This window comes from Eurosta solidaginis, chromosome 1, assembly GCF_040869045.1.
Source record: "Eurosta solidaginis isolate ZX-2024a chromosome 1, ASM4086904v1, whole genome shotgun sequence".
NCBI lineage: Eukaryota > Metazoa > Arthropoda > Insecta > Diptera > Tephritidae > Eurosta > Eurosta solidaginis.
Genome location: NC_090319.1, coordinates 328,716,490 through 328,743,382, shown reverse-complemented (window position 1 = coordinate 328,743,382; position 26,893 = coordinate 328,716,490). Strand labels below are relative to the sequence as shown.

The 26,893-nt window shown below is 39.0% G+C and overlaps 1 protein-coding gene across 1 annotated transcript in view; it reads left to right on the top strand.

The window, feature by feature from the left end:
* Positions 1–26,893, top strand: part of timeout (circadian regulator timeout) — a 272,495-nt gene that overhangs the window by 47,503 nt on the left and 198,099 nt on the right. Inside the window, exons 3-4 of the mRNA XM_067767826.1 lie at positions 1,209–1,466; positions 9,922–10,241. Coding sequence (XP_067623927.1) covers positions 1,209–1,466; positions 9,922–10,241 — 578 coding nt within the window. The remainder of the gene's footprint in view (positions 1–1,208; positions 1,467–9,921; positions 10,242–26,893) is intronic.

The window sequence follows — 26,893 nt, the reverse complement described above, 5'->3', positions numbered from 1 at the left end:
GATATGTTTGAGCACCCAAATAATAACAGTAGTATTGCTAAAGTGCTGCTTAGTTGATGGAATGTAGCTAATTTCCTAGCGATGATCAATAGATTGTCAACATTTCGTTCAACGAACGCGCGCAATTGCCACATCTGCTCAAATTTTCCAAGATTTTGCTTTGTTGATTTAACTTAAGCTGTTATGCCAATATTTGCAGGCAGCTTATTTCAAATAGGTCATTTTTCCAAAAGCAAAATAAATTACAGCAAAGATTACAGAGTTAAACAGCCTTAAAAAATCAGCTATGTTGAGGCGGATAGCATAGCAAAAAGTATGGTGAATTCCTCATACAGCCGTCCCATAATTTCCACAAAGCTTTAGAACTCTACAATGTACCATCTTATATTTAGAGAGTCTTTGGTGCCAGCATATTTGATGTAGCCCAATTAACGTTCGGTTAGTAAGTGCCACCGTGGTGTGATGGTAGCGAGCTCCGCCTGCCACACCGTATGTCTTGGGTTTGCACCCCGGGCAAAGCAACATCAAAATTTTAGAAATAAGGTTTTTCAATTAGAAGAAAATTTTTCTGAGCGGGGTCGCCCCTTGGCAGTGTTTGGCAAGCGCTCCGAGTGTACTTCTGACATGAAAAGCTCTCAGTGAAAACTCATATGCCTTGCAGATGCCGTTCGGAGTCGGCATAAAACATGTAGGTCCCGTCCGGCCAATTTGTAGGGAAAATCAAGAGGAGCACGACGCAAATTGGAAGAGAAGCTCGGCCATAGATCTCTTCGGAGGTTATCGCGCCTTAGATTTATTTACAACTTTTTTTGTTCATTTGACTACTAAAACGGTCAATTATGAATCAACGATTAGTGCGCAGTTGAGTCAACATCTTGTTGCGATGGATAAAAAATTACAGAAATTTCGGTTGAATTGACCCGTATTTCGGTTGATTTTACCAGTCTTTTTCTTTCAGTGTACTTGAAGTTTATGCGTTTTCTTTTGGGATACAAGAAACAGTTAATATAAATTTTTTAAAATTTTTTTTTTGCTTCTACATAGAAAAGCTACTTAATTCATGGGGTATACATAGAAAAGCCTCTACAATGAATAAACACATTTTTATTATATCTGTTTATAGAAAAAATTTAATTTTGCATATCTGTTTTATATCACTTTTTATTATTTTAAACCCTTGTTAATTTTTATGCATGTTTCAATTGCAGGATTGGGCTATACGCAGTGAAGAGCAAAGTTTAATGATTGAACGCGTTCTTGTACTGATACGAAACGTGCTTCAAGTGCCCGCCAATCCAGAGGCTGAATGTCGTGCCGATAATGATGCCAGTCTGCATGACCAAGTTATCTGGGCGTTGCATCAGTCTGGTCTTATGGATTTGGTGTTGTTTGTTGTGTCATCACCGGATGAGCATCAGTTTCATTTACATGGCTTAGAGATTTTATGTCTGCTTTATCGCGAACAAGTAAGTATTTTGTATGAGTACGATAAGCTGAAAATGAAGTTGTAAAATCAAAGTCGGAATGGAGAGTTGGCAGATGTGCGAGTTGAGATGTGAAGGTGGTTATAGTTGGTTGTTGTCAATATATCTATATATATATAAATGAATTTGTGTGCGTTAGTACGTTCGAAGCTGAAAAACGGCTATACCGATTTTAATAAATTTTTCACGGTTATTTTCGATCTTATTCAGAGATCATTTACGACAAAAAATAAATTCTCAATTGAAAATATTTTTGCTAATACTCAATAATGGTTTGACCGATTTCAATAATTTTTTCTTTACTCTATTCAATCGGACTAATTGTTTATATATAAATTTGGTGTCACGTTGTTTGTCCGCGATGGACTCCTAAACTACTCAACCGATTTCAATCACATTTGCACACCGTGTGCGTTCCTGTGAAGTTTCTTTTCGGAAGGAACCAGGGACCGATCTTTTTGAACATATTCTGTTCTTTGTTCGATTTACCTGAAATTGGGCATATAGATAGCCCTTTGGGCATATAGGTATGCACAAAGAGAAAGGCAGAGGGAAGAGTGAATAAAAAGATAAGGAAAATGGGGATAGAGGGATAGACAGAGTAAGAGGTAAAAACTGCTTAAAAGTTAAGCAGAGAGAGCAACGTCGGCCGGGACTGCAAGTCTTATAAAATAACTCCGCACATAAAGCATCGATTTTAAAACGGGTTTTTGTATTTTAAAGCTTAACATTTTGATATGGTAACAAAAAATCAGTCGATTGAAATCTTTCTTACTTGCGATTAAACTCTAAAATATTTCATTCGTTCTGCTTTAAATAATAGCAATATTAAAAAAAAAAAATTACGTTAAAAAAGCAGTTTGTTTGTTTGTTCGCTGTCAACCAGGCGTTTAAACGTACGTTCAGAGAGGGCACTTCACCAAATCAGATGCCGTTAAAACTTTTAAATGATTGGTACCGAAGAATTAAATATATGTCCTCTCACTGCTCTAAGCCGTTTTTATTAAAATTTTTCAAATATACACCCGGAGAATGAGCCTGCTAAGTTTTGTTCGGGAACTGGATAAGAGACCGATCAATCCTAAAATTTCATATATAGGATGAGACTGTATACATTAAGAGGCTCTTGCCTACGAGGGAAGGAGACAGAGTTGGACGAAAATGGTGGGATAGATAGAAGAAGGAGGGATCTGTCAAGGCAGCCAAAAACAGGGATGAATACAGAGGGTTTACACTGAAATGACAGCCCTTAGTCGGAAAAAAAATCCCTAGTCGCTCCGGTAGGTAGAACCGGCTGTCGTGGGAAGCCAGAGACCTCGGGCGGAGCATGCTACAATAACACCCCGCCCAACTTACTTACTTTTGCCAAAGTAAAATCATATTTTGGTAAAATATCAGCCCTTCAAAGCCCTAGAAAACTTTCCATATTCATAACGCACAATTCGTAAACATATTTTGACTTAACCATATATATATATCTACTGACATCGGTTATTGGTCCCTTAACCTAAAATATGTGAAATGAAAAATATAATCTCCAACATGTGAATCAATTCGCCAGCGCAAAAATTTATAGATTATGGGTATGGGTGAAAACCAAAAACTAATTGGTTGGCTATGATATCTTTAAGACTAAGGCGTTATTCTATGACTTCAATAACCGATTAAGTTGACTTCCATAGATAGAGTTGGTTGGATCAGCGTTTAGCACGGAGTTTGCCAGGGCCTTAAGGTAGTTGTTCCGCAATTTTTTTTTATCTCATGATCTATTCATACACGCGGGAACTTTACAGTAGTGATCAAACTTTGGTCTCACAATTTAAGGCATTTACATACGTACCACTTTCAAAATCAAAAATATTTATTTGTTCACAATCATAACATTTTATTTGTAAATGATATGGTGACATTCTACTCAACAGTCAAATTGGCGATATTTGTTTTATATATATCAACCGCTATTTCGAAAATGACCTATCTTAAAATGTTTCGAAATTCGGTGTTCTGTCGAGTAAGGGTGATATTCCACTCAACAGTGAATTTATAACAACACCCTTTCAGATGTATAGGCAATTAAAAATTGTTTAACTCCTTCATTTGTTAAATTTGTAAATAAATCCGGAATGTCGAGCTGATCATTATTATAGTGTGCCAACGCACAAAGATGGTCATCCACAAGTGCCCCAGCTCCATCTTCTCCATAACCCAGTGCACTTCCACTACCTCCAGCACAAACTATTTTGTATGGTAGATCACGCGACATCTGCGTCTCGCATTCATCCTTTGGTATTATACGCATTGTAGTAGTTCTGAGAAGAACATTATGAATCCTACGACCTTGCCTATCCGAACCCCATCCATTAACTTTCAAATCCATGCCCGGTTGTAATACGGTATGGCAAAGCGGTACAGGATTTATATTAGGACCCCGTGTAAAATCTGGAACCACTCTAACCACAGCTATTTCGAAAATCATTGTTCTTCTATTACACGGTGGATCACAAATTACTCTGCACACATTGCGTTTTTTGCCAGCGTCTCTACCTGCTCCTATATCGTCTACACCAGCTATAACTTTAAGATTTTCTTTCGCGTGTCCTTGCGCGACTACGCAAGTCCCACCTGTAACCACCGAATTCAAAGAGATTAGGGAACCAGCGCATTGATACTTGGAACCTTGAAATATCGACACCGAATGTGCGCTGTTCTCTATATATATTCTATTTCCATTTATAACGCGAAACTCCGCATTCGTTTTTAATAAAAAGCAGCGTAGAACAATAAAGAGGATCGCGGAAATATTGCGTGTATTCATTTCGGTTTAAGAACTTTTGATCACTTTTTAAGTATAAAGACACTGAGATTAATTTTGTGGGCGCTATTTATACCCAATTGAGCAATTTGATTAAAAAACAAGTACGGAAGGCTAAGTTCGGGTGTAACCGAACATTACATACTCAGCTGAGAGCTTTGGAGACAAAATAAGGGAAAATCACCATTTAGCTAAATGAACCTAGGGTAACCCTGGAAAGTGTTTGTATGACATGTGTATCAAATTAAAAGTATTAATGAGGGGTTTAAAAGGGAGTAGCCCTTAGTTGTATATGTGAAGGCGTTTTCGAGATATCGACCAAAATATGGACCAGGGTGACCCAGAACATCTTCTGTCAGGTACCGCTAATTTATTTATATATGTAATACCACGAACAGTATTCCTGCCAAGATTCCAAGGGCTTTTGATTTCGCCCTGCAGAACTTTTTCATTTTCTTCTACTTAATATGGTAGGTGTCACACCCATTTTACAAAGTTCTTTCTAAAGTTATATTTTGTGTCAATAAACCAATCCAATTACCATGTTTCATCTCTTTTTTCATATTTGGTACAGAATTATGGCATTTTTTCATTTTTCGTAATTTTCGATATCGGAAAAGTGGGCGTGGTCATAGTCGGATTTCGGCCGTATTTTATACCAAGATAAAGTGACTTCAGATCAGTACGTGATCTAAGTTTAGTTAAGATATATCGTTTTTTGCTCAAGTTATCGTGTTAACGGCCGAGCGGAAGGACAGACGGTCGACTGTGTATAACAACTGGGCGTGGCTTCAACCGATTTTGCCCATTTTCACAGAAAACAGTTATCGTCATAAAATCTATGTCCCTACCAAATTTCACAAGGATTGGTAAATTTTTGTTCGACTTATGGCATTAAAAGTATTCTAGACGAATTAAATGAACAAGGGCGGAGTTACGCCCAATTTGGAATTTTCTTTTATCTTTGTATTTTCATCATGATATCTTCAACGACTGCCAAATTACAGCTTGCAGAAATTTTAAATTACCTTATTTTAAAAGTGGGCGGTGCCACGCCCGTTGTCCAAAATTTTTCTAATTTTCTATTTTGCGTCATAAGGTCAGCGCACCTACTAAGTTTAATCGCTTTATCCGTCTTTGGTAATGAATTATCGCACTTTTTCTGTTTTTCGAAATTTTCGATATCGAAAAAGTGCGCGTGGTTATAGTCCGATTTCGTTCATTTTAAATAGCGATCTGAGATGAGCGCCCAGGAACCTACATACCAAATTTCATCAAGATACCTCCAAATTTACTCAAGTTATCTTGTTTACAGACGGACGGACGGACATGGCTGAATGAATTTCTTTTTTCACCAAGATCATTTTGATATATAGAAGTATATATCTATTTCGATTAGTTTATGCCGTTACGGATTACCGTTATGCGAACAAAGTTAATATACTCTGGGAGCTCTGCTCAGCTGAGTATAATAAGCAAACATCTTTCAGTCAAAATTCCAGGAAATTGAATACATCTTAATTAAAGTTAAGGGTAAACAATAAAAAATCTTGTTTGTTTTCACACGGTCCATTATAAATAAAATAAATAAATGCAAGGCGCGCTAAACTCCGAAGAGTTTTTAGGCCGAGCTTGCCTTCCAATGGGCATTCATGGCAGAAATACATTGGGAGTGTATGTTAAACACTTGCGAGAGGCGACGCCGATTAGAAAAACTTTTTTGTGCGTGTTTCTTCATTTTTTATGTTAATCTGCACGGGAGTTGAACCCAGGGCCCTCGGGGTGGTAGGCGGAGCATGCTACCATAACACCACGACGGCCGCCTCGATTAAATATAGCTTGTGAAATTTTTGGGTGAAAGTGCCTACTAAAATAAAAATTTTGTTTATGGCAAATACAATAAGTAAGGACGGAACTGTATTCGGCTGTGCCGAAGACTTCATACCTTTCATGAATGGGGCTGAACAGCAAGATTATCCCACTCGTAATATCCAAATAATCGGCGGTTTTCTGAAAAATCGGTTGTATGGGGAATATATGGAATAGTGGTCCGATCCGGCCGGTTCCGACAGATATCTAGGTTAGGTTGAACTGGCCGGTCCGTGAGGACCTCACATAGACTGAATAAGTCCGTAGTGTTACCAGAAGTTTGTTTTAACCACCAAACTGAAAAACCCTATCAAAATCAGGACCTATGTTATAAAATAACTCCGTCCTCTTGGCAAATACTAGAAGCTTCCTGGGATTTAAGCCACTTGCTGCTGCTAGATCTGACAGCTGTATCACTCCTAATAGCTGGAGTCTTAGCCTGGCAAGCGCAGGACAAGAGCACAGAACGCGCTCGATCGTTTCTTCCTACAGCCCGCACTTCCTACATCTTCTATCACTGACCAAGCCTAATTTAAAGGCATGTGAAGCCCCGCACTTGAACCCACGCCTTTCCGGCTTGGTCGATCATGTGCGCCTCTCGCCTTCGCTTAATTTCGCCCAGTCTAATTGTGACGTCTACGGAGCAAGCTTCAAGGGATGCCCCCTTTTTAGCTAGTTGGTCCGATTTTTCATTCCCATCTATTCCCATATGCCCTGGGACCCAATATAGATGTATGTTTCTCCCTGTCCCGATTCTCTTCAGGGACTGCTTACACTCGAACACGCATTTATATGCTGTGCTATGCGAGATTATTGCCTTAATTGCTGCTTGACTGTCAATATAAAAGTTAACACGATTGCAGCTTGGGCTATATTCTTCCAGGGTTTCTACTGCTTTGGTTACGGCTACTATTTCCGCTTGGAAAACGCTAGAGTAATCCGGCAGACTGTAGGATCTGTTTATTTCCGGATCAGCACAGTATACCGCAGACCCTACTCCTTCCACTACTTTGGAACCATCTGTGTACACATGTATCGCCTCGTCCGCCATTTGAGCACCCTTGCGTCAACCGTCCACCTCTATTATGGCCTTAAGCGCCCTCGAAGCGCAGATAGGGAATCAGGTAGTCTGTTCGTATTGTGATTGATGACGCTATAGTACTATGGCCATATGATCAGCGCTCAAGCTGCCCCGAGGCACAGAGCCTGGTTGCAGTTGTTAATGCTATGTTCTTTGCTACCAGGTCTACAGGGGGAATGTGCAGAATGGCATACAGTATAGCCGTCGGGGTTGTTTTCAGGGCTCCCGTAATGCTAAGCATTGATAGTCTGCATACCCCCTCTAATTTTTTGAGGTAGGTTGCTTTTTGTGTGGCTTTCCACCAAACAAGAACTCCATAGTATAGGATAGTGCTTACAATCGCTGTAAAAACCCAATAAGAAAGAGAGGGCGATAAGCCTAACGTACACCCCAGCATTCTTTTACATGCATAAAGTGCCGTTGAAGACTTCTTCACCCTCTCCTCCACGTTGAGCTTCCATGACAGCTTACTGTCTAGGGTGATTCCTAAATACTTTGTGCAAGGTTTCTCCTGTAGGGTCACCCCTCCCAAATTAGGCCTGATCCAATTTGGGACCTTGTACCTCTTTGTAAACAAGACCATATCCGTCTTATCCGCGTTGACTTTCAACCCGACATTTGACGCCCAGTTATGAATATCCCGAAGCGCCCGATCCATCAAAGAGCTAATCGACAAGATCTCTAATCGGACACCGAAATATACCAGCTCACCAAATTTTATTAAGATATCCCAAAAATTTAGGGACTAGTTTGCATACAAATGGACAGACGGACATGGCTAAATCAACTCAGCTCTTCATCCTGATCATTTCGGTATACTTATTGGTGGCTCTATCTTTTCTCCTTTAATGACTTATAATTTTGAGACTCGTGACAAACTTAATATACCGTTTTATTTTCATGAAAGGTATAAAAAGCTTATTAAGCGTTTATACCTTCCCATACACATTTTCTAATATAGGAGCCTAATGAGCATATTTAATTAATAAGTATAATGGAAGGTTTAGTTAGTGAAAACGGATTCGTATTGACGCATATAACAGCGAAATGAAATGAATAAGGCTTTGATAAAACATTTTGCTATACTTTTTCAAAAGAAATTTTCCTAGTAATTGTTTGTTTATATATGTATATGTATATTTGCACAGTTGAATTGTGTTATCAAATTGATATGTGTACAACGACTGTGTTTTAATGAAGTTTTATCTGTTTCCAATCTGCTAATAGTTTCTATTGTATACTGCCAAAAAAAAAACCAGAGCCAGAACTTACGTGGCCCAATAAATCGCAAAACATTCGCAGACGCAGAGGTAAGCACACAGTGAAACAGATGGAAAGATTTACTGGGTTTCTTAAAAAGGTAGGGTTCAATACTCCCCGGAAATACCTTTTTCTGAAATAATCCCGAAATAAGTATGAAAACAACGAATAGATCGGCGATAGCCAAAAACTTTACTTCACCAGTTCTTCCGATATGGTCCCCGAATCAGTATGAAGTACCTTTGAAAACCGAAACAATATGGAAATAGTCCTCAAAAATCCCGACTATATTATTACGAAGGCAATCTAGAAACGGATCCGAAACAGGCCCGAGAAGATCTCGAACACAGTCTCTAAACGGTTCTGAATTAGTCCTAGAAAAATTTGAAATAGTCCCGAAAATATTCCTCAAATAATCCCGAATCGGTCCCTTAATAGTTTTAAAGTATCGAGTCTATAAACAGTCCATAAACGATTCCGAGCACAATCCTGAAATAATCCTGAGGTATTCTAAAAGTAGTCCCGAAAAGATTCCATACACGGTTTCGAACTGGCCCAGCTATTTCCGATTTCATCCTGGAAAATATTCCAAACTCTCTTGATATAATCTCGGTAGTACGGAAATGTTCCCAATGATGCCAAAATTGTCCTGTAAGTAACCAGTAGACATAATATTTTAGACTAACATCTATATAAACCTTGGACCGTGCATACATACATATATTATAAATGTTTATTCTTATGTTGTTTATAAATATTTTTAAAATTTCTTTATCAAAATTTTAAAATCAAAGCTCAGCAAGAATCTGTCTTTATATAAGGATACATAAATAAAGGAAAAGCTTAAATTTTTTTTATTTTCCTTTTATTATACCTAACCTAACCTAGGTCGGTTTAATATTTGTACGCATTTTCAGTTCGCAATCGATTTGATGTGGGATGGTCAAAGCCGAGCTGCGAGCGTTTCCTTCCCTCAATATTGTCCTCATCACACTCCACCCTCAACCCTCATAATTCCCCATTGTCAAACTCCCTTCGTCCAAGTTCACAAATCGTAATTTTCCATTTTCAACGTCATTAGCGTCATTGTGTTATGATCGCCGCTAAGCCGTTTTAGCTGTAAGCGATTAAATTTACTGGCGTCCAATGACGCATAATATTGCAAGCTGATAACATTAACACCAGCACTAGCATAAACTGTGTAGCTGTGAACCAACTCAACGAACACCACCACACACAGCAGCTCGCGCGACTATGCCTGTCACTCACTTGCATTCCACACAGCATTCGTGCTCATATTTTCACCTTCAAACATTTCACATGCTAACGTTCTTCCATCGCCCCGCATATGATGTAATCTTGCGAAGGGCATTAAATATTGCTTTTGTAACTGACGCTAATTTTCCATTTAACAGACAGCCGAATCCCTTGCGGATGCATCATTCCAACGCAGCTTTGCTGAGAAACAACACGACGAACAGGAATTGTTGGCTGCGCGACGTCGTGAAAGGCAACGCCAACAAACTAAACCGCTTGCGGTGCGACATTCACGTTTTGGTGGCACGTATGTAATACGGAATATGAAATCCGTGTCGGATCGCGACATTATTTGTCATCAGCCATTGGAACGTGTTATGTCGATTGATTTCGATCGTGAGAAGAATCAACAGAAACGTTCATTTCGTCACGTTAAGGAAGAAGTACAGTTGGCGCGACGCAGTGCATTCTCAGTGCGGTAAGTGAAAGAAAAAATAAAAAAAGTATTTAAATAAAAAAAAAATTACATACATAGATACGAGATGAAAAACCATTGCATGAGGTTAAAAAAGAAAAATTGAATTAAGTGCGATTTTATTTTGCATCATTCATGCATTCGTAGGAGTATGTGTCTTGAATAACATTTCTTATTTGTTTGTTTAATACTTTCGTTTTGTTGTGTTGCAGGTGTATACATTAAGAAGGGGAGATATTGCAGGGACTGTTTGTTTTACTCAGTTGAGCAGAGCTCACAGAGTATATTAACTTTGATTGGATAACGGTTGGTTGTACAGGTATAAAGGAATCGAGATAGATATAGACTTCCATATATCAAAATCATCAGTATCGAAAAAAAATTCGATTGAGCCATGTCCGTCCGTCCGTCCGTCCGTCTGTCCGTTAACACGATAACTTGAGTAAATTTTGAGGTATCTTGATGAACTTTGTTATGTAGGTTCCTGGGCACTCATCTCAGATCGCTATTTAAAATGAACGATATCGGACTATAACCACGCCCACTTTTTCGATATCGAAAATTTCGAAAAACCGAAAAAGTTTGATAATTCATTATCAAAGACGGATAAAGCGATGAAACTTGGTAGGTGCGTTGACCTTATGACGCAAAATAGAAAATTAAAAAAATTTTGGACAATGGGCGTAGCACCGCCCAATTTTAAAAGAAGGTAATTTAAAAGTTTTGCAAGCTGTAATTTGGCAGTCGTTGAAGATATCATGATGAAAGTTGGCAGGAACCTTACTCCTATTACTATATGTATGCTTAATAAAAATTAGCAAAATCGGAGAGCGACCACGCCCACTTAAAAAAAAAATTTTTTAAGTCAAATTTTAACAAAAAATTTAATATCTTTACAATGTATAAGTAAATTATGTCAACATTCGACTCCAGTAATTATATGGTGAAATAAAATACAAAAATAAAAGAAAATTTCAAAATGGGCGTGGCTCCGCCCTTTATCATTTAATTTGTCTAGGATACTTTTGATGACATAAGTCGAACAAAAATTTACCAATCCTTGTGAAATTTGGTAGATGCTTGGATTCTAGGACGATAACTGTTTTCTGTGAAAAAGGGCGAAATCGTTTGAAGACACGCCCAGTTTTTATACCCAGTCGACCGTCTGTCCTTCCGCTCGGCCGTTAACACTATAACTTGAGCAAAAATCGATATATCTTTAATAAACTCAGTTCTCGTACTTATCTGAACTCACTTTGTATTGGTATAAAAAATGGCCGAAAGTCGACTATGACCACGCCCACTTTTTCGATATCGAAAGTTACGAAAAAAGAAAAAAATGCCATAATTCTATACCAAATACGAAAAAACGGATGAAACATGGTAATTGGATTGGTTTATTGACGCAAAATATAACTTTAGAAAAAACTTTGCAAAATGGGTGTGCCACCTACCATATTAAGTAGAAGAAAATGAAAAAGTTCTGCAGGGCGAAATCAAAAGCCCTTGGAATCTTTGCAGGAATACTGTTAGTGGTATTACATAGATAAATAAATTAGCGGTACCCGACAGATGATGTTCTGGTACACTCTGGTCCACATTTTGGTCAATATCTCGAAAACGCCTTCACTTATACAACTACCACCACTCCCTTTTAAAATACTCATTAACACTTTTCATTTGATACCCATATCGTACAAACAAATTCTAGAGTCAGCCCTGGTCCACCTTTATGGCGATATCCCTATATGGCGTCCACCCATAGAACTATGGCCTACTCCCTCTTAAAATACTCTTTAATACCATCCATTTGATACCCATGTCATACAAACACATTCCAGGGTTACCCTAGGTTCATTTTCCTACATGGTGATTTTTCCCTTATTTTGTCTCCATAGCTCTCAGCTGAGTATGTAATGTTCGGTTACACCCCAACTTAGCCTTCCTTACTTGTTTAAATTGTAAATTAGCTTTGGTGCACCTAAGGGGTAAGGCTGAGCGTCTGAGGTAAACATTTGGTCATGAAACGGTCTCAGTTCAACCACGTACTTATAGAATCCGAAACTTCTTTATCGAAGAACAACCTACATATGACCAATGGGCCGCTGAAAACCTGGATAGCCATTTCCTCTGTAAATTTTCCAATTTGGTCCACTAATTTCGCATGTCTCTTAGTTAGTTTGAGGCGATCAAAGCTAAGGGGGGGGGGGCTACCATCGACTAAACTGTGTTGAGCTCAGAGCTTAAAGTGCTGTTTGAATCATCATCAATTGGCGTTTAACCGCCTAGGCGATTTTGGTCAATGTGTAATAAGCCACACTTACTATACTATCCCTGTTACGTGATAACACGATAAGTGACGCCAATAGGGAGCACCATGAGAGTTGAAGTCTTCCTACACGTGTCACACCCAACTTAGTAGAGGACTCCTTCTTACTCTGCTTTCTATACGAGTGCAGACAGGGAAACTTTTCACTTTCATTACATTACCAACCAAGCTAACTCTTTGGACTTTTATTGTTTGCAATATGCTCATGTCTGCTTAAAGTTCATCAGCTTGACAAAAGACTTCCTTCGATACATAGAATAAAAAATCTTTTGCGGAGATTTCTCTTCGACAACGATGTTGTTGTTGTTGTAGCGATAGGGATACTCTCCGAAGGCCTTGGGGAGTGTTATCGATGTTGATGGTCCTTCGCCGGATGCAGATCCCGTGCGTTCCGGCACCGAGTCCGACCATCTTGGGAACGATTTGTAATGACCACATGCGACCTTCTAGGCCGCCATTCCGCCCTCCCATCCCCTAGATCCATGAGGAGTGGGTCGCAAGAGCTTCGGCTGTTAATGGAACAGGATTCGCCACGGATAGGTGAGGTTGACAATTGGGTTTGGAGAAGCTATATATTGCGCTGGCGACCCCTTGAAAGGGTTGCGCCACACAACTCCTTGAATCTATTTGGTATTTTAGTAGCCTCTTTCGACAGACATACCTACCGCGGGTATATTCTAACCCCCTAACACGCTGGGGGACTCGACAACGATCATACCCGACAGTTTCGATAAGAAACTAATGGACCACGACTTGTGGTTGTCGAGAAAGCACGCTACTTTTTAATTCCTTTTAATTACCTACTCAGTATTTTTTTGTTTCTTTTTGTTTTTTCTCCAGGATTTTGTAGTAACACTCTGGTCGATTGCAGGTTTTCCTGGTTTGAAGCCGCATTTCTAAGGTTCAATCCGTATCGGTTCCGTCACCTATCTCTCTTTATAATCATAAGAAGAAGTGCTCCTACCATACCCTGAGCACACTCTGTTCGTCAGCTACCAGGTAAATATTATAATTTCTGCACCCTTCTTGAAACTCTTCGTTATCCGCTGATAGCGTTTTCGAGCAATTACCCTCTCAACCAGCATCTGTCGATTAGATGTATGGTTAAGTAATGAAATCTCTTAAATCGCATCGGTTAATGGCGGCGACCTCAGCTTGAAAGATGTTGCAATCGACGTACTGTTCGAACTTGCAGATAACCTTTATGGAATAAACCCTCCATATCGATTTTATATCCATATTCGAACGTAATTTTCCCCTCGAAAGAATGTACGTGCTTTGGCAAGCAATTGCTCATGTAATTAAAAAAAACTGTTTTGCAGCCTAGTCGCTTTGCATATAATGCCCTCCATGTTTCGCATTGCAATCGATGCCATAGGGACTTCTGTATGTATATATCCGCAAATTCCAATAAGAAGCTCTTGGGGAGTGTTCTTATCGCATGCCAATGGCCTATCGTACATTGCAACTGAGGTCTTCCTAGCGCCAATCTTTTGCTTACTGTACAGTATATTCCCAGGTACTCAATCTTCTCCAACAGTATCAGCGGTACTTTCCCAATTACGGGCGACCTTAACTCAGTTATCATAAATATTCTAGGGAAGAACAAGTTTCGTTAGCTGGTTTGAGAGATAGTCTTTCAAACTTTGCGGTATAGGTGGCTTTCATTATGTTTTCTGCCTGAAATGCACGTGAGGCTTGCTATTGAGTTCTGCCTTTATAAAAGAAGCCCATCCCAAGTATAGACTAGTACTTGGCACGCCCATGATTCAATATTCTGGAGTAAGACGTTTACAACCGCAACACAAAGCTATTCCTAAGAAGTTTGTACAAATTCATCTACAACTACTTTTTCTCTGAATGATATGAGAACCCTATTCACGATAACGTGATTCTATAGCGCTCTTCCGACGCAAAGAAAATAAGCAATGTGAAATCCCTGCCATCGAAGGCCCCTATCCTCCATGCTGTTCGGTGCTCGGTTCAGATTTTCGCAGCTAGTGACCGTATGCTATGGTCCACTCCACGTACATGCTTCTTGTAAACATGCTTAGGATCATTTCAACTAAGTCAAGAGAATACTGCCTGGTGTCGTTACCTCCAACTACTCTCGGGCCATACTTTCCATGTGGGCGACAGTAACTATATATTCTGCTTTTATGGGAATCCACAGATTCGCCAACCTCAGCCGAAAAATTTATGTAATGAGCTTACTTACCTACACATCCAACCTGTGATATAGTTTCACTATCTCTTCACTGCTCAAAGTATACGAATCGGCAAACAAAATTCCAGGCAACCCTAATGCAGGCATATTTACATTAATTTCCTTATTTGCTTTGTAAATTTGCTTCATTACAAGTTCAATCAAATCAACTAAAACTATCCAATTACTTTTGCAGTCGCCAAATTTTTCCATTGAGAACTAGAAATCCAACTCATTTTGTTAAGGAGCTGCCAAAAGTAAACTTAATTAAATTCATTTTACAAAACTATAAAAAGGCAAAACTGGCTCAGAATATTTGAAATTTCTTTCGATAATAACTGAAGTCAATTTCGTTATATTCAATACAAATAGTATTTAAAATATGTTTACTAATTGAGGTTAGTACTAATGAAGGCTCATTGTATACATATCTTCTAGGAAATTCATGTGGTTTTGTTTTGCTTAAAAATCTATTTAGCATCAACTTTTTTACCCAATTAAATAAAACATATTTTTTCATAACCTTAACTTTTCAGGTATGAGTTGGAAAATTTATTGTGTTTCAAAATACCACGCATTAAAAAATCTCAACTGCAAAGCTTCACATTTTAATCGTCATCATTAAGGCTTGGACGAATTTTCCAGAAAGTTAGCCTAAGTAATGTAGTAGGAATACCTACTTGTACTAAGATTTGGCATCTACTAGCGTGCAAAGAACTAACCAGAGAATCTATTCCAGTTTTACTCGGTGAAATTTTTTTAAATCAGCGAAAAGCTTGCAGGTCAAATGTAAATCTTTTTCAATATTCACCCTTTACATGACACAAACGTTAATAAATCTTCTGTATAACTTTGCTGTCGAATGTTCTAAGGGTCATCTGATCTGATGTTGAGAGAGCACATGTTTACGTGCGGTTAATTTCTTTTCATAACTCTTGATTGCCTACTCAGCTTAAGGCAGCTTTAATTGCCAACACACTTCTCTCAAAACTGTAGTCTTCTTCATCAAGTTTTCTTTAACTACAGCTATCGTATGGTTTAAAAGGAATCGGAAAGGATCTTAGCAATAACAGAGCTATTAGTGCCATCCGAAGTCAAAAGACATATTCGTATAACCTAGGCGGCAGGCAGATCAAATGTAAACAGAACACATAGGGCACCTTATCATGGCATTAAAAACTATATTGAAATTGGCAAACAGTTGTTGCCTTTATCATGAATCTTCGCCAGGATTTGACATTTTTCTAGCCTATGTTAGACTCAGCACGTCCTAAGCTGCGCTGATAGGGTCCATCCACTTCTTTAAAGATAAGCTCTAATCTTACTGCATTTCCAGGAATTAAGGAATCTTGCGATATCGCCTTTCTAACGCATTAAGTAGCATATCCAAACTCCAGTAAAGCGGCTTTGGCAAATTGTTTCATGTTTTTTTTTAATTTTTTCATTACTTTTTAGTTAATCCCAATACAATAATTGTGACAGTAGCAGAAACCATCCGTGGCCTAAACATTTTTCCTCTTTTTGAACTTATTTCGCATCGCTTCAGGCGGGTGTTCCATATATCTCTATTTTAAGAGTGTTTGTTGTCCTTGTGTCCAGCAGTCGCTTTTTTATTCTCAGTGTGGTTTATGCAGAGTAACAGATTTGTCGCCAGACGTCTGGGCCACTTAGAGTTTTCACTACAACATTGTTGACAGTGATTTAGCTGACTCTTTGTTTAAGTCCTTTCCAGTTATGGATCCATCGAGAGCATTTTAAGATGTGTTCTGCATTCTCCTCTTGTGCATCGCCATAAATGCAATCAATATTTTTAAACTTTTCAATTCTGTATAGGTATTTTTTAAATACCTGTCTCATAATATCATTTGGGTAATGTAGAATTTTAACCCGCCAAAGCTTCAAGTGTTTCATGTTTTTATTCATGTGATTAATGTTGCTGCCCATTTGCCTCGTTGTTCCCAGCGGTCTGGTCAAGTGCGTCTGCCTTTCTGATTTCCATGGTCTTCTTTTTTCTAGCAGAATTGTTTCGTTAATAACTTGAACGGCTGGTCCAGATACAGCGCGATAAGCTGAAGCTATCAGAGCTATTGTCCATTGTAAACATTCGAGGAGCTTACCTTTACTCTTTTTCTAAAGCGTGTCTACCCAAAGTTCGGAGCCGTTGATTAAATGGGTAGAGTGTTGCCCATCAGCAGCTACCTTTTCCTTTCTGTTGGCCGTCGAATGTTTTCCACCAAGCTGCTCAGCAAGGATTCCTAATTAGATGCCTTCTCTACCCATGCGCCAACAATTTTAGTGGGGAGTCTAATTTTACACCTAAGTGATTTATAATATTCCTTAGGAGTATATCCTCAGAGAAGGTTTCGGAGCCCACTACTAGTGGTTTGTGTTTTGGATCGAGTCATTGTTGTTGTTGTAGCAGCGCTTCGCGCCATCCAATAGGCGCGACCACTCACAAATTGACACCAATGCCCTCTAACGGGACTCCAAGGAAACTTGCAGTTTCAGCAGGGGTGTACCAGAGTGGCGTTGGTTCCACGTTGCAATTAAAGAGATGGTTGGTGTCATTTGGAGACACATTGCAATCGGGACATACATTGTGTATGTTGGGGTTGATTCTGGATAGGTAAGAGTTTAAACTGTTATAGTGTGCAGATCGAAGTTGAGCTAGAGTGACGCGCATCTCCATAGGGAGAGTGCTTTCTTCTTCTGCGAGTTTAGGGTATTTATCTTTAAGAACTGGGTTCGCCGGGCAATTCCTGGTGTAGAGGTCCGACGCCTGGAATGTAGGTCCCAAGGACCGATATTGCGGCAATTGGTGCATTATCCGCCGTGTTATTTAGTAACATCGTATAGTATTATCTTCATGAAATTAAGCACACTCTGAACATCGCCAAATCGAACGCTATTATAGTCCCTGAAAGTATTCATCTCATCTTGTAATCCTCGAATGAGCGTCTTTTATAAGCATCTCACGTTATTCGAACTCTGTCTTTTCGACCTTAGTCTACACAGGCGCCTCTCTCCTTCGCGTCACGGTAGCTTAATCTCGCAACGTGACCCTGCAAACACTTTCTTTCTATTTCAATCTATACAACACTGTTACGTGAGTGAGAAATATTCGCACAATGCTTGGTGCCAACGTTACATTGATGGTTGCTTTCAGGGAGTCGAGACGGCCGATTTTTAAAAGTTATCAGTTTTCTGTCGTAATGAGCAGCTCCTCGCCGGTCAAGTTTTTTTCCTATTACAGCAAAAAGTGTACTTGTAAATTGGCTAAAAAATCTGTGACGATGAATCACGTAAAATGTTCAGTAACATTTTTTAAGAGAATTGGGAATTTTTGTGGTCATTCACTAGATTTTTGCTGGGTCTTTGTCTGGTTGCCTCACGATGATGGTTCTCGTTGAGGGCACAATACCCCGTAAAGCCTGTACATGTAGCACGTTGGCTTTCTGTCTGCCATCGATCACAACGTGATCAATATAATTTTTCAAAATCTCACATATGCTAATTACAGTAATGGGTTGGTACAAATAAACAAAAGATACACCATCTTCTATTACGTAGTGAATTCCATTCGTCCGCATTTGCTTACCACAAATCACTGCAACCACAATCGCTACCAAGTAAACAATACAAGTTGTTGCAAGAAAGTGTGAAAATAATAAATATAAAAGCTATCACTTGTGCAAGGATAAGTCAGATGCGTGACATTGATGAACTTTGGTGTTCTGAGCTCGTGAATGAATGCCATTGGCTACAGACGCTCATGTCGTTGATATGCATCAGTTGAAGTTGTTGTACGGTAAGAAATAAAACTCATGCTTGGCTATAAAACGTAATTTTTATTAGCTGACACAGAGCAACATTTATTTAGCTGATATTCATGAGGTTCCACATACGCCATGGAGGTTAAATATATATATATGTATGAGAATGAATTTAAGTGTCATTTGCATTTTGCCTTGAGAAGTATGAATGTGTAGTAATTTTGCAATTTCAAAGTGTTAATGTACTCAGAATTTACAAATAGTTGTACAATTATTTAAGTTGTATTTACCTACGATGCTACAAGGCCATTCATTTTGTTCGCTTCAATTAAAAATCTGCAATTTATTTTAAACGAGCCGGACCCGTACACATCTTGCGCAACCAATATAAAAGTCTCTTATCAAATATGAACAGAAATCAGCTGTTCTATGAATCAATTAATACTTACAGCTTGCGATGCCTTCTGGCGTATGGTAGCAACTGCCGGTAATGCAGTGCAAATATTCACAATAGTGCCATAGTACAAATAAATTTCTTTGTGTGTTCACAATCGTTTATTTTTAACAAATTATTTTAATAAAATATAGCTAAATAAAAGCACTACGACCAAAATTGCCCAAAGCTCGCTAATAGCCCGAATCTCCATCTTTACAACCAAAACTTTATTTATAGATTTTGATTCCAAATAAGAGCTGAAAAGGGATCCGCCCACAAAAACAGCATTTAGAAATAATATATATGATGATTGACAGCATTAATTTAAGTAGGCTTCACAAGAGAGGAGGACTATCACCCAGTCAACACAGCTTCAGATTTTAGGCGCAATTCATGGCATTTTCTTTAGCCTAACAACAGCAGAGTTCGCTAAGGCTGAACCCGGGCAATTTGTCCCAACTTTTAAGCGTAAGTGAAGGAATCCCGTTTCTTCAACAGGTGAGGCTCTGGCGACCCCAAGTTCCAAGTGGATCTAGGGGTGGGAGGGCTGTATAGCCTTGAAGGTTTCATTTGGTCATACTAAATCTTTGCCGAGATGGTCGGGCTAGTACCTTGATGGTGCTTGTTACTGGAACGTAACTAACCTGCATCCGGCATAGGACCATCAACGATAACACTCCCCAAGGCCTTAAGGGAGTGTCCCTATCGCTGCAAATACAACTAGCACAGCACGCATAGAACAGCCAAGATGTCTCCACATAAGGTTAAGTGAGTTTGAACTGGCAGTGTCGCATTAATATGCCCATCATACGTTCTAAGTCTTCTATCCTTAAAGCTTTTAGCTTGATTGATTATTTGCAAACTCACATCTCCTTTAAATTTCTCCCAAGCCAATTAGGACGTGTATATTTGTAATGTGTTTTCAGACCCTCGCTCTTACTTGTCATGCGGTTGTTTTCTTATGTAACTGTCGTGGCATTCGCATGTAAACTTGTATTCGCCATGGCTGCCTAACGGATCCTCTGAGTTAAATGACTAGTTTACACTACTTCGCCTAGGATGTAATAGCTGGTCAATAAGTGACTGAAACATAGAATGAATGTGTCCATAGTGCTACTAGAATTTGTTTGACGACCAAACGAAAAGAAACTCTAATAAGGTACCAGAACTTATCTTATAAAATAACTCCATACTCTAAGCGAACTTTGAAAGTTTTCTAGGAATTAGCTTTATTGCTGGCAACTATGCCTCATCTAGTGGCTATAGCCATGACCTCGCGAGCTGAGCACACGAACACAGCACGTTATCAACCGTAAACCCGCACGTCTCACGTCTGCTGTTACTGACGAGACCTAATTTATTAGCAAGTGACGCCAGAAGGCAGTGTCCATTTAGTATGCCCATTATGAGCCTTAAGTTTTGTCTTTAGAGATATGAGCAGCTTTGTTATTCTAATATCATAGGATTTTCACCAGATCTTAAAATTCTGCAGAACCGCGCTTCTATGCACGCCTTTCTAGCTTGAGGAATCATATGCCGCTTCTGTCTACTTTTGATTTCTTCCAAAGGGATTGGGACGTCTACCGTCAATTCATTGAGTGCTGCACCCTCTTTTCCCAATTCATCAGCTTTTTCGTTCCATTCGATCACTTTAAGACCGGCAACTTAGTATACATGTACGGTCGGTCTAAGCGAAGCTTCTCCAGTGCTTGGTTGCATTCCACGTAAATTTTTGATGTACCACTGTGTGGGATTATAGCCTTAATCGCTCCCTGACGTATCAGTATTTACATATATAATGACGCGACTGGACCTTAAGCACGCATCCTCCAGAACATTTGCTGCTTTTATCACTGCCCGAAAGACACTACATTGATCTTGCAGCATGTATGGTCTACTTATTTCTGTTGAATCAAGACAGCGAACAGCAGATCGTACCCCTGCCGTTAGATTGGTTCTATCAGTAAACACGTGTATAGTATTGTAACGAATTTACTGAAATTTCGCTTATTTCAAATCTCCTACTAGCGTTCGAATCACTAAACTGTTGAATAAATAGCTCCACTATTCAATAATGCAAAATGGCCTTTTCAAGTCTTCACAATAACACTACTACTTCTTGACAGATAGCGTGCTTAAATCAAACTGACTTGTCGTGCCTCAACTGTTGCTGCTTTTATACTGTTTGGTTTCCACGTTGGCATATTTCTAGGCGCTTCTATTTCTAGAATTTGCTAGTTAGTTACCAGCTATAATATTACCAGCTATAACTACGTTTATAGCTTCTCATATGCGCGTGTATGTGTGAGTGATACTTGCAAACATTATTCCCTACTTTTGGGAATATCTCAGATATATGCATGTGTTTGTGCGTTGCTCTTCGCTGCTTGTATGGCCATATGTACAGACATAATGATTGATTTAATGATGTGCATACAAGTCACTGCTTAATATTGGCTTAGAGATGATGGTATCCCTTAGTGTTGCTAATATTCGTCACAGTATTTTCTGCCATACCGCAACCTTGCGCAAACTCTTCGATTCTATTTGGGCTCGAAATCTTTTCAAACTCAGGCACGGGACCTTGCAGTATGTTCGGTCTATATTAGAAGATGCTATACTGCTATGGCCATGCGGCCTGCAGTTAACCCTACTTAGGCTATGAAAATTTTTCTTTCGTTTCTTTCATGTGCTTGTAATTCACAGCCGGCTTATGAGTTATTATGAAAGCATATCCTAGATTTGTTATTAAGGTGTTCACAACAAAATTAGGTGGTTCAACTTGCGGCCATAAATTCAGAGCCACAAGTGCTCGCTTAACTGAAAACATTCCATGGTGTAATAGTTGATCGGTTCCTATTCCCCTAGTCCTAAGATAGAAAACATATTTATTTGCTTATCGAGTCAAGAAGCATTAACAACCTCGGAATCAGGCATTCCAAAGACCTCTTTACAAAACCGGAAATGTCCTCTGCAAGCTTAAAGAAAATAACACAAGAGGTACATATATCTTTCTTTAACCAATTTTAAATAACGTTTGAGTACTAATTAGATAAATTAGTGCTTAACAGAAATGTGCGTCTACAAAGCCTCCAGGTTTGCTTGGCATTCCTATAACAATGGATGCACCAATACCCTTCCGTTGGCAATAAATGGAGGGTTCTCAGCCTAAGTAGTGTAACAGATGGACTGTCTCCATTGGTCACTGAGGCAAAATGAAATAAGCTCCTACGATTACTGACAAAGTTGCAGTTGAAAGGAAAGCGGGCTCTAGTTATTAAGCAACTTTCAGGTGCCAAGCGGTTTATTTTTTCGTTCGATGAGTTGCAGTATCAAAATTCTACTAGGAATACTGGAGTACACCAAACGAACTTTAAAAATTGCTCTAACTTGATTCACTTTTCTTTACGGACTTTAAGCACATTCACCATCAGATGACCGACTCTTAAGGTGCTAACCTTATCTTCCTACTGTAAAATACTGGCAATTTAACGTTTCATTTGCACTTATTTCTTTGACATTTGTTTTTGTTATTGTAGTTGCAAGATCTCTATATCTGCAGGTGAAAAGCATAAACAAGTAATAAGCGCACGAATGTCAAACAAAAAAAATGCTTATAAAAACGAATATGATGCAAAGGACACCCAAGCAATACGACTTAACAATAAATACAATAACAGCAAATAATGTTGACCACGTAGCACCTCATGCCCGGATAATAAAAATATCTAGAAATACTTCTAATAATAATAAAGTGACGTAAAAGATAATGCTGAGAAAACGCCAATTGCTTTGAACTCACCTTGAACTGTGATAAGAGAGATGCAAGACTGGATGTTGGCTGCAACCGGGCCGGATTAACAAGTAGGCAGAATAGGCAGTTGCCTGGGGCCCCCGAAAAATTAAAAAGACTTTTAAAATTTTCTTACAAATATAAAATTCTAGAGAGTGAAAGAAAAACATAAACACGATCCACCGTTTCTGAGCTATTGTGATTTAAAAAATGAGTGTCGATCACGGATCGTAACACATAATACGAGCCCAGAACTGAATAATTTTCACTCAAATAAATAAAACTCAATTGACCGCATTCAAAAGGTGACGACCGACGAACTAGATAAGGTTCCTAAAAAGGACATTTCCGACTCACTTGACAAATTGTATTAGCGTGCAAAGAAGTGTATCGAAGTGAAAAGAGAGCATATATTCTTCTTAATATATAAAAATCACGTGTCACTATGTTTGTTCCCGATGGACTCCTAAACTACTGAACCGATTTTGAATTTGTTTTGCGCCCCGTGTGTAATTCGATCTAACTTAAAATATAGGATAGGTTATATCTCAGTTTATAGTCGCAATATTATTTTATTGCAATTTTTTTATTTGCTTGTGCGGATATACTTCGGTGTAATTGGTTGGTGTTTAATTAAACAACGTGCTTATCAATAAAAAAATATTATAGCCAATGATATCAAGTATAGCACATCACCAGGCCCGCCGAAAAGGTGGGGGGGGGGGGGGGAGATTAGCCCCGGGCCTGGGGTTTCTGAGGGGGCCCGCGATTTAGAGGTACTATGACATTTTTTTTTAATTCAGGAGACTCTTTAGTCGTTCCATGTGCAATTTTTAAGCCGAATTTCAAAAGCAACGAAACTCTGCATTTGGTTTTAATATTATAGTGAAGTGTGAAAAATAAAAATCTATATACATATATAAAAAGAAAGGCTAAAATGTGTGTTAGTTGGTCGCCGGTGTTTGAAGATATGCTTCGTCGATTTTGTTCAAACTTTTACACAAGTTCCGTAAGCCTCACGCGGTGGTGACTACATAGGTTTGGTTGCATACATGCCACCCTCTGGGACAGGCAATAAGGGATGCAGAAGAATGAGAAGAAATAGAGAGAAGAGAAAAGAGAGAAGGATATTGAGAAAGAGATAGAATGAGACGAAGATGGAGATAGATGAAGCGAAAAAGACGGAGGGAGGAGTGAATAAAAGGATTAGGAAAAAGTGAAGAGGGGGGGGGAGGGCAGAGTTAGACGGAAAAAGCTTATTAAAATGTATGCAGATAGGCCAAATTTAGGGCAGAACAACGTCTGCCGGGTCTTCTAGTTGAATAATAAAAAATAATTATCTTAAAATGTACACTGGTTGTTTATATTTTGAAAAATTTCGGTTATTTTTGGAACAGAGAGTGTAGAAGCATTAAACCCTATTTTGACTGCTATGCGTTCAGTGCGTAAGCAGATTTGCAAACGTGTGCTTTTTTGTACGGATCGTTAGAAGAGAGTTTATTTTTATACCGTGACAAGTTCAAAAATTTAATACCTGGTGTTGGTTATACAGAAATTGTAAAACGTACTCGTCGTAGATTTTGGGACAAAAGATTTCCTCGAAATCATTGTCAATCTTCACAGTGAAAGTATATGGAAGTTTCAGAGAGATTTGCATTTCTGATCAACTTTTCTCTAAGTGATGAAGACCTCCACGGAGCTATAAACAACTGAGTCATTTTTATTATAGAGGTTTGGAAGAATTTTTTATTGAAATGAAACAATTCCAAAGTTACGCGAACTCCAGATACACTGATGCACAAAAAACTCATAGTCATTTGTATAAGATGCTAATGGAAGATCAATTAGCCGATGTATCTCGTAACACAGAAATAGCTCTTCGGATTTTCTAACATTAATGATCACAAATTATTCTGCAGAACGATCCTTCTCGCAATTAGATAGAATCAAAGCTGCTGAAAGAGCTACAACGCGACTCGAGATGTTAGGTATACTTTGCATTGAGTCAGATTTATTGAACAAAATCGATATTGATGATATAATTGATGAATTTGCATAAAAGAAATGTATAAAACGACATTTTGAAAATGTAGATAGTAAATAGAAAGATATTAGTTTGTATTTGTTAATCGAAAAAAAGGGAAGGACATGAAAAGAGGGCACCCAAATTGATGGTTGCCTTGAGCCCCGTTGAGGGTTGATGCCGCTCTGGCTACAACTGCCAATTGCATTCAGCCGCGAGTGTTACACAAGAAGCAAATAATAATATCCAAGAAATAACTAAAAAATCTTAACTTAAATAACCGTATTGGAAAAGAAAAAAAAATAAAATAAAGTTCTGCTAAATAGAATTTGCCAGCAACAAAGGGCTGCCCATTTCAAACACACGAACTGCACATAGCAACCAAGCACTTTAGCCTTTGCCCTTTAAATTGAGTATAATTCTGCTTTTGGCACAGCGAAAAAGTGACCGTGTAAAGAAGCATGAAAGAAGCTTTGTGACGGATATTATTGAGATGTTCAAACGCGTAGTACTCCCCTCGACACACATGTAGAGGAAGGAAAGGACAGGTGGAGGGAGACGTGAACTCACTTGGTGTTCCATTTCCATCAACCGATTTATGGGAAATTTGAGAATTTTGATACATGGCTGCAGTTGAACAAACGTATATCATGCCCCTGATTGATGTGACTATCTCAGTCGATCACGGATACCCTCATGGCTACTGTGCTAACAATTTTGTGGAAATCAGATATACTCTCTCATTTCAAAATGAGACTGACACAAGGCCCCAGGCAAAGTAAAGATGAGATCAGCGAAAGGTGAAGGTATTGTTTTTTTTTAGTGCGGGGGGGGGGGGGGTATTGTGAAGATGCGGTTTTTTCAAAGAGCTCTTCAAGTATTGCTCGATGTCCAAACTTCCCTGAATCAAATTGCACTACGAACTAGTTCAGAACTGTTGCGTAGCGAATCGTACACTATTGTATTAAGATTCTCTCCATTCGCAGCGCTTTCAACTCAAACTTTTAACATTGTGGTGTCCTACAAAGCGGCATTTACGGCCAGGCGCGTTCTTAACTGGTTCAGTCGTTGGTGGTTCTGAAGAAGTCCCTACCTTTGGTTTATTTATTTTGTGCTAAACTTTGCTTTGCTTGACTGCCTCCATTTTTGGATAAAATGCTAGTCATATTCTCTGTTTAAACTCTTACACTGTCCTTCGATCTCTTCTCTATATGAACTGTGCTCGCTTCTCCCTCTTCGTTTTTAATTCATGCGCTTTCACTATATCACTGCTGTGCTTCCTTCTTGTTGCTACATTCACGATCATATTCCCTAAAGGGATCATTGGAATTAATATGCGAAGAGAGTATGGTGTAGCTATACTGGGAGTGGAGTATTCTGCCATGAGCGCGGCGTTAGAAGGAAATTTGGGCTGCCTGAATTGCATCTTCCAGATGCGGTAGATGAGATTCTATCCACCTCTGTCACAGTTAGATAATTCATTCTTAACTTAGATAGTTATACGAGTATCACAGCGCCAAGCTCTGCCTACGTGGGGTCCAGGAATGTGCGTAATTGCTTAACCTCACTTGCTGGCCGCTAGCTCTCCGCTTCTGGACAGCTGGACACCGATTCAGCTTAGCAAACGCTGCGTTGACACCACTTCTTGCCATGCATCCTTTGCTCATCCTTTCATGGGTATTGGAGTGTTAACAGGGCACCGCCCGATGGGAGGCCATGCGATACGCCTTAACGTAATGGAGGTCGCAGAGGTGGAATCATCCAGTCACATTTTGCTCAGAGGAAATTTCTAAAATCGATGAATCGATGAATAATTCAGAGTTGGAGTTCGTGGTAACACAACGGACAACGTGTTAACACAACGGTCTAATTAAAAGATCTCAAATGAGCTGTTCCTTAAATGGACAGCTCCTACCCAACCTTACCTAAACTAGCATTATCTCACTATATATTTACTCTCTTTAACTAACTATCTTCTTATTTCCATGTCTTTCTCAGTCTATATTACTTTGTCTACTCTTACGAAGGAGAGGGGATACGCTTGTTATCTCTTCCTGGTATAAAGGGTGTGTTCTTTGCTTTCATACCAAATACA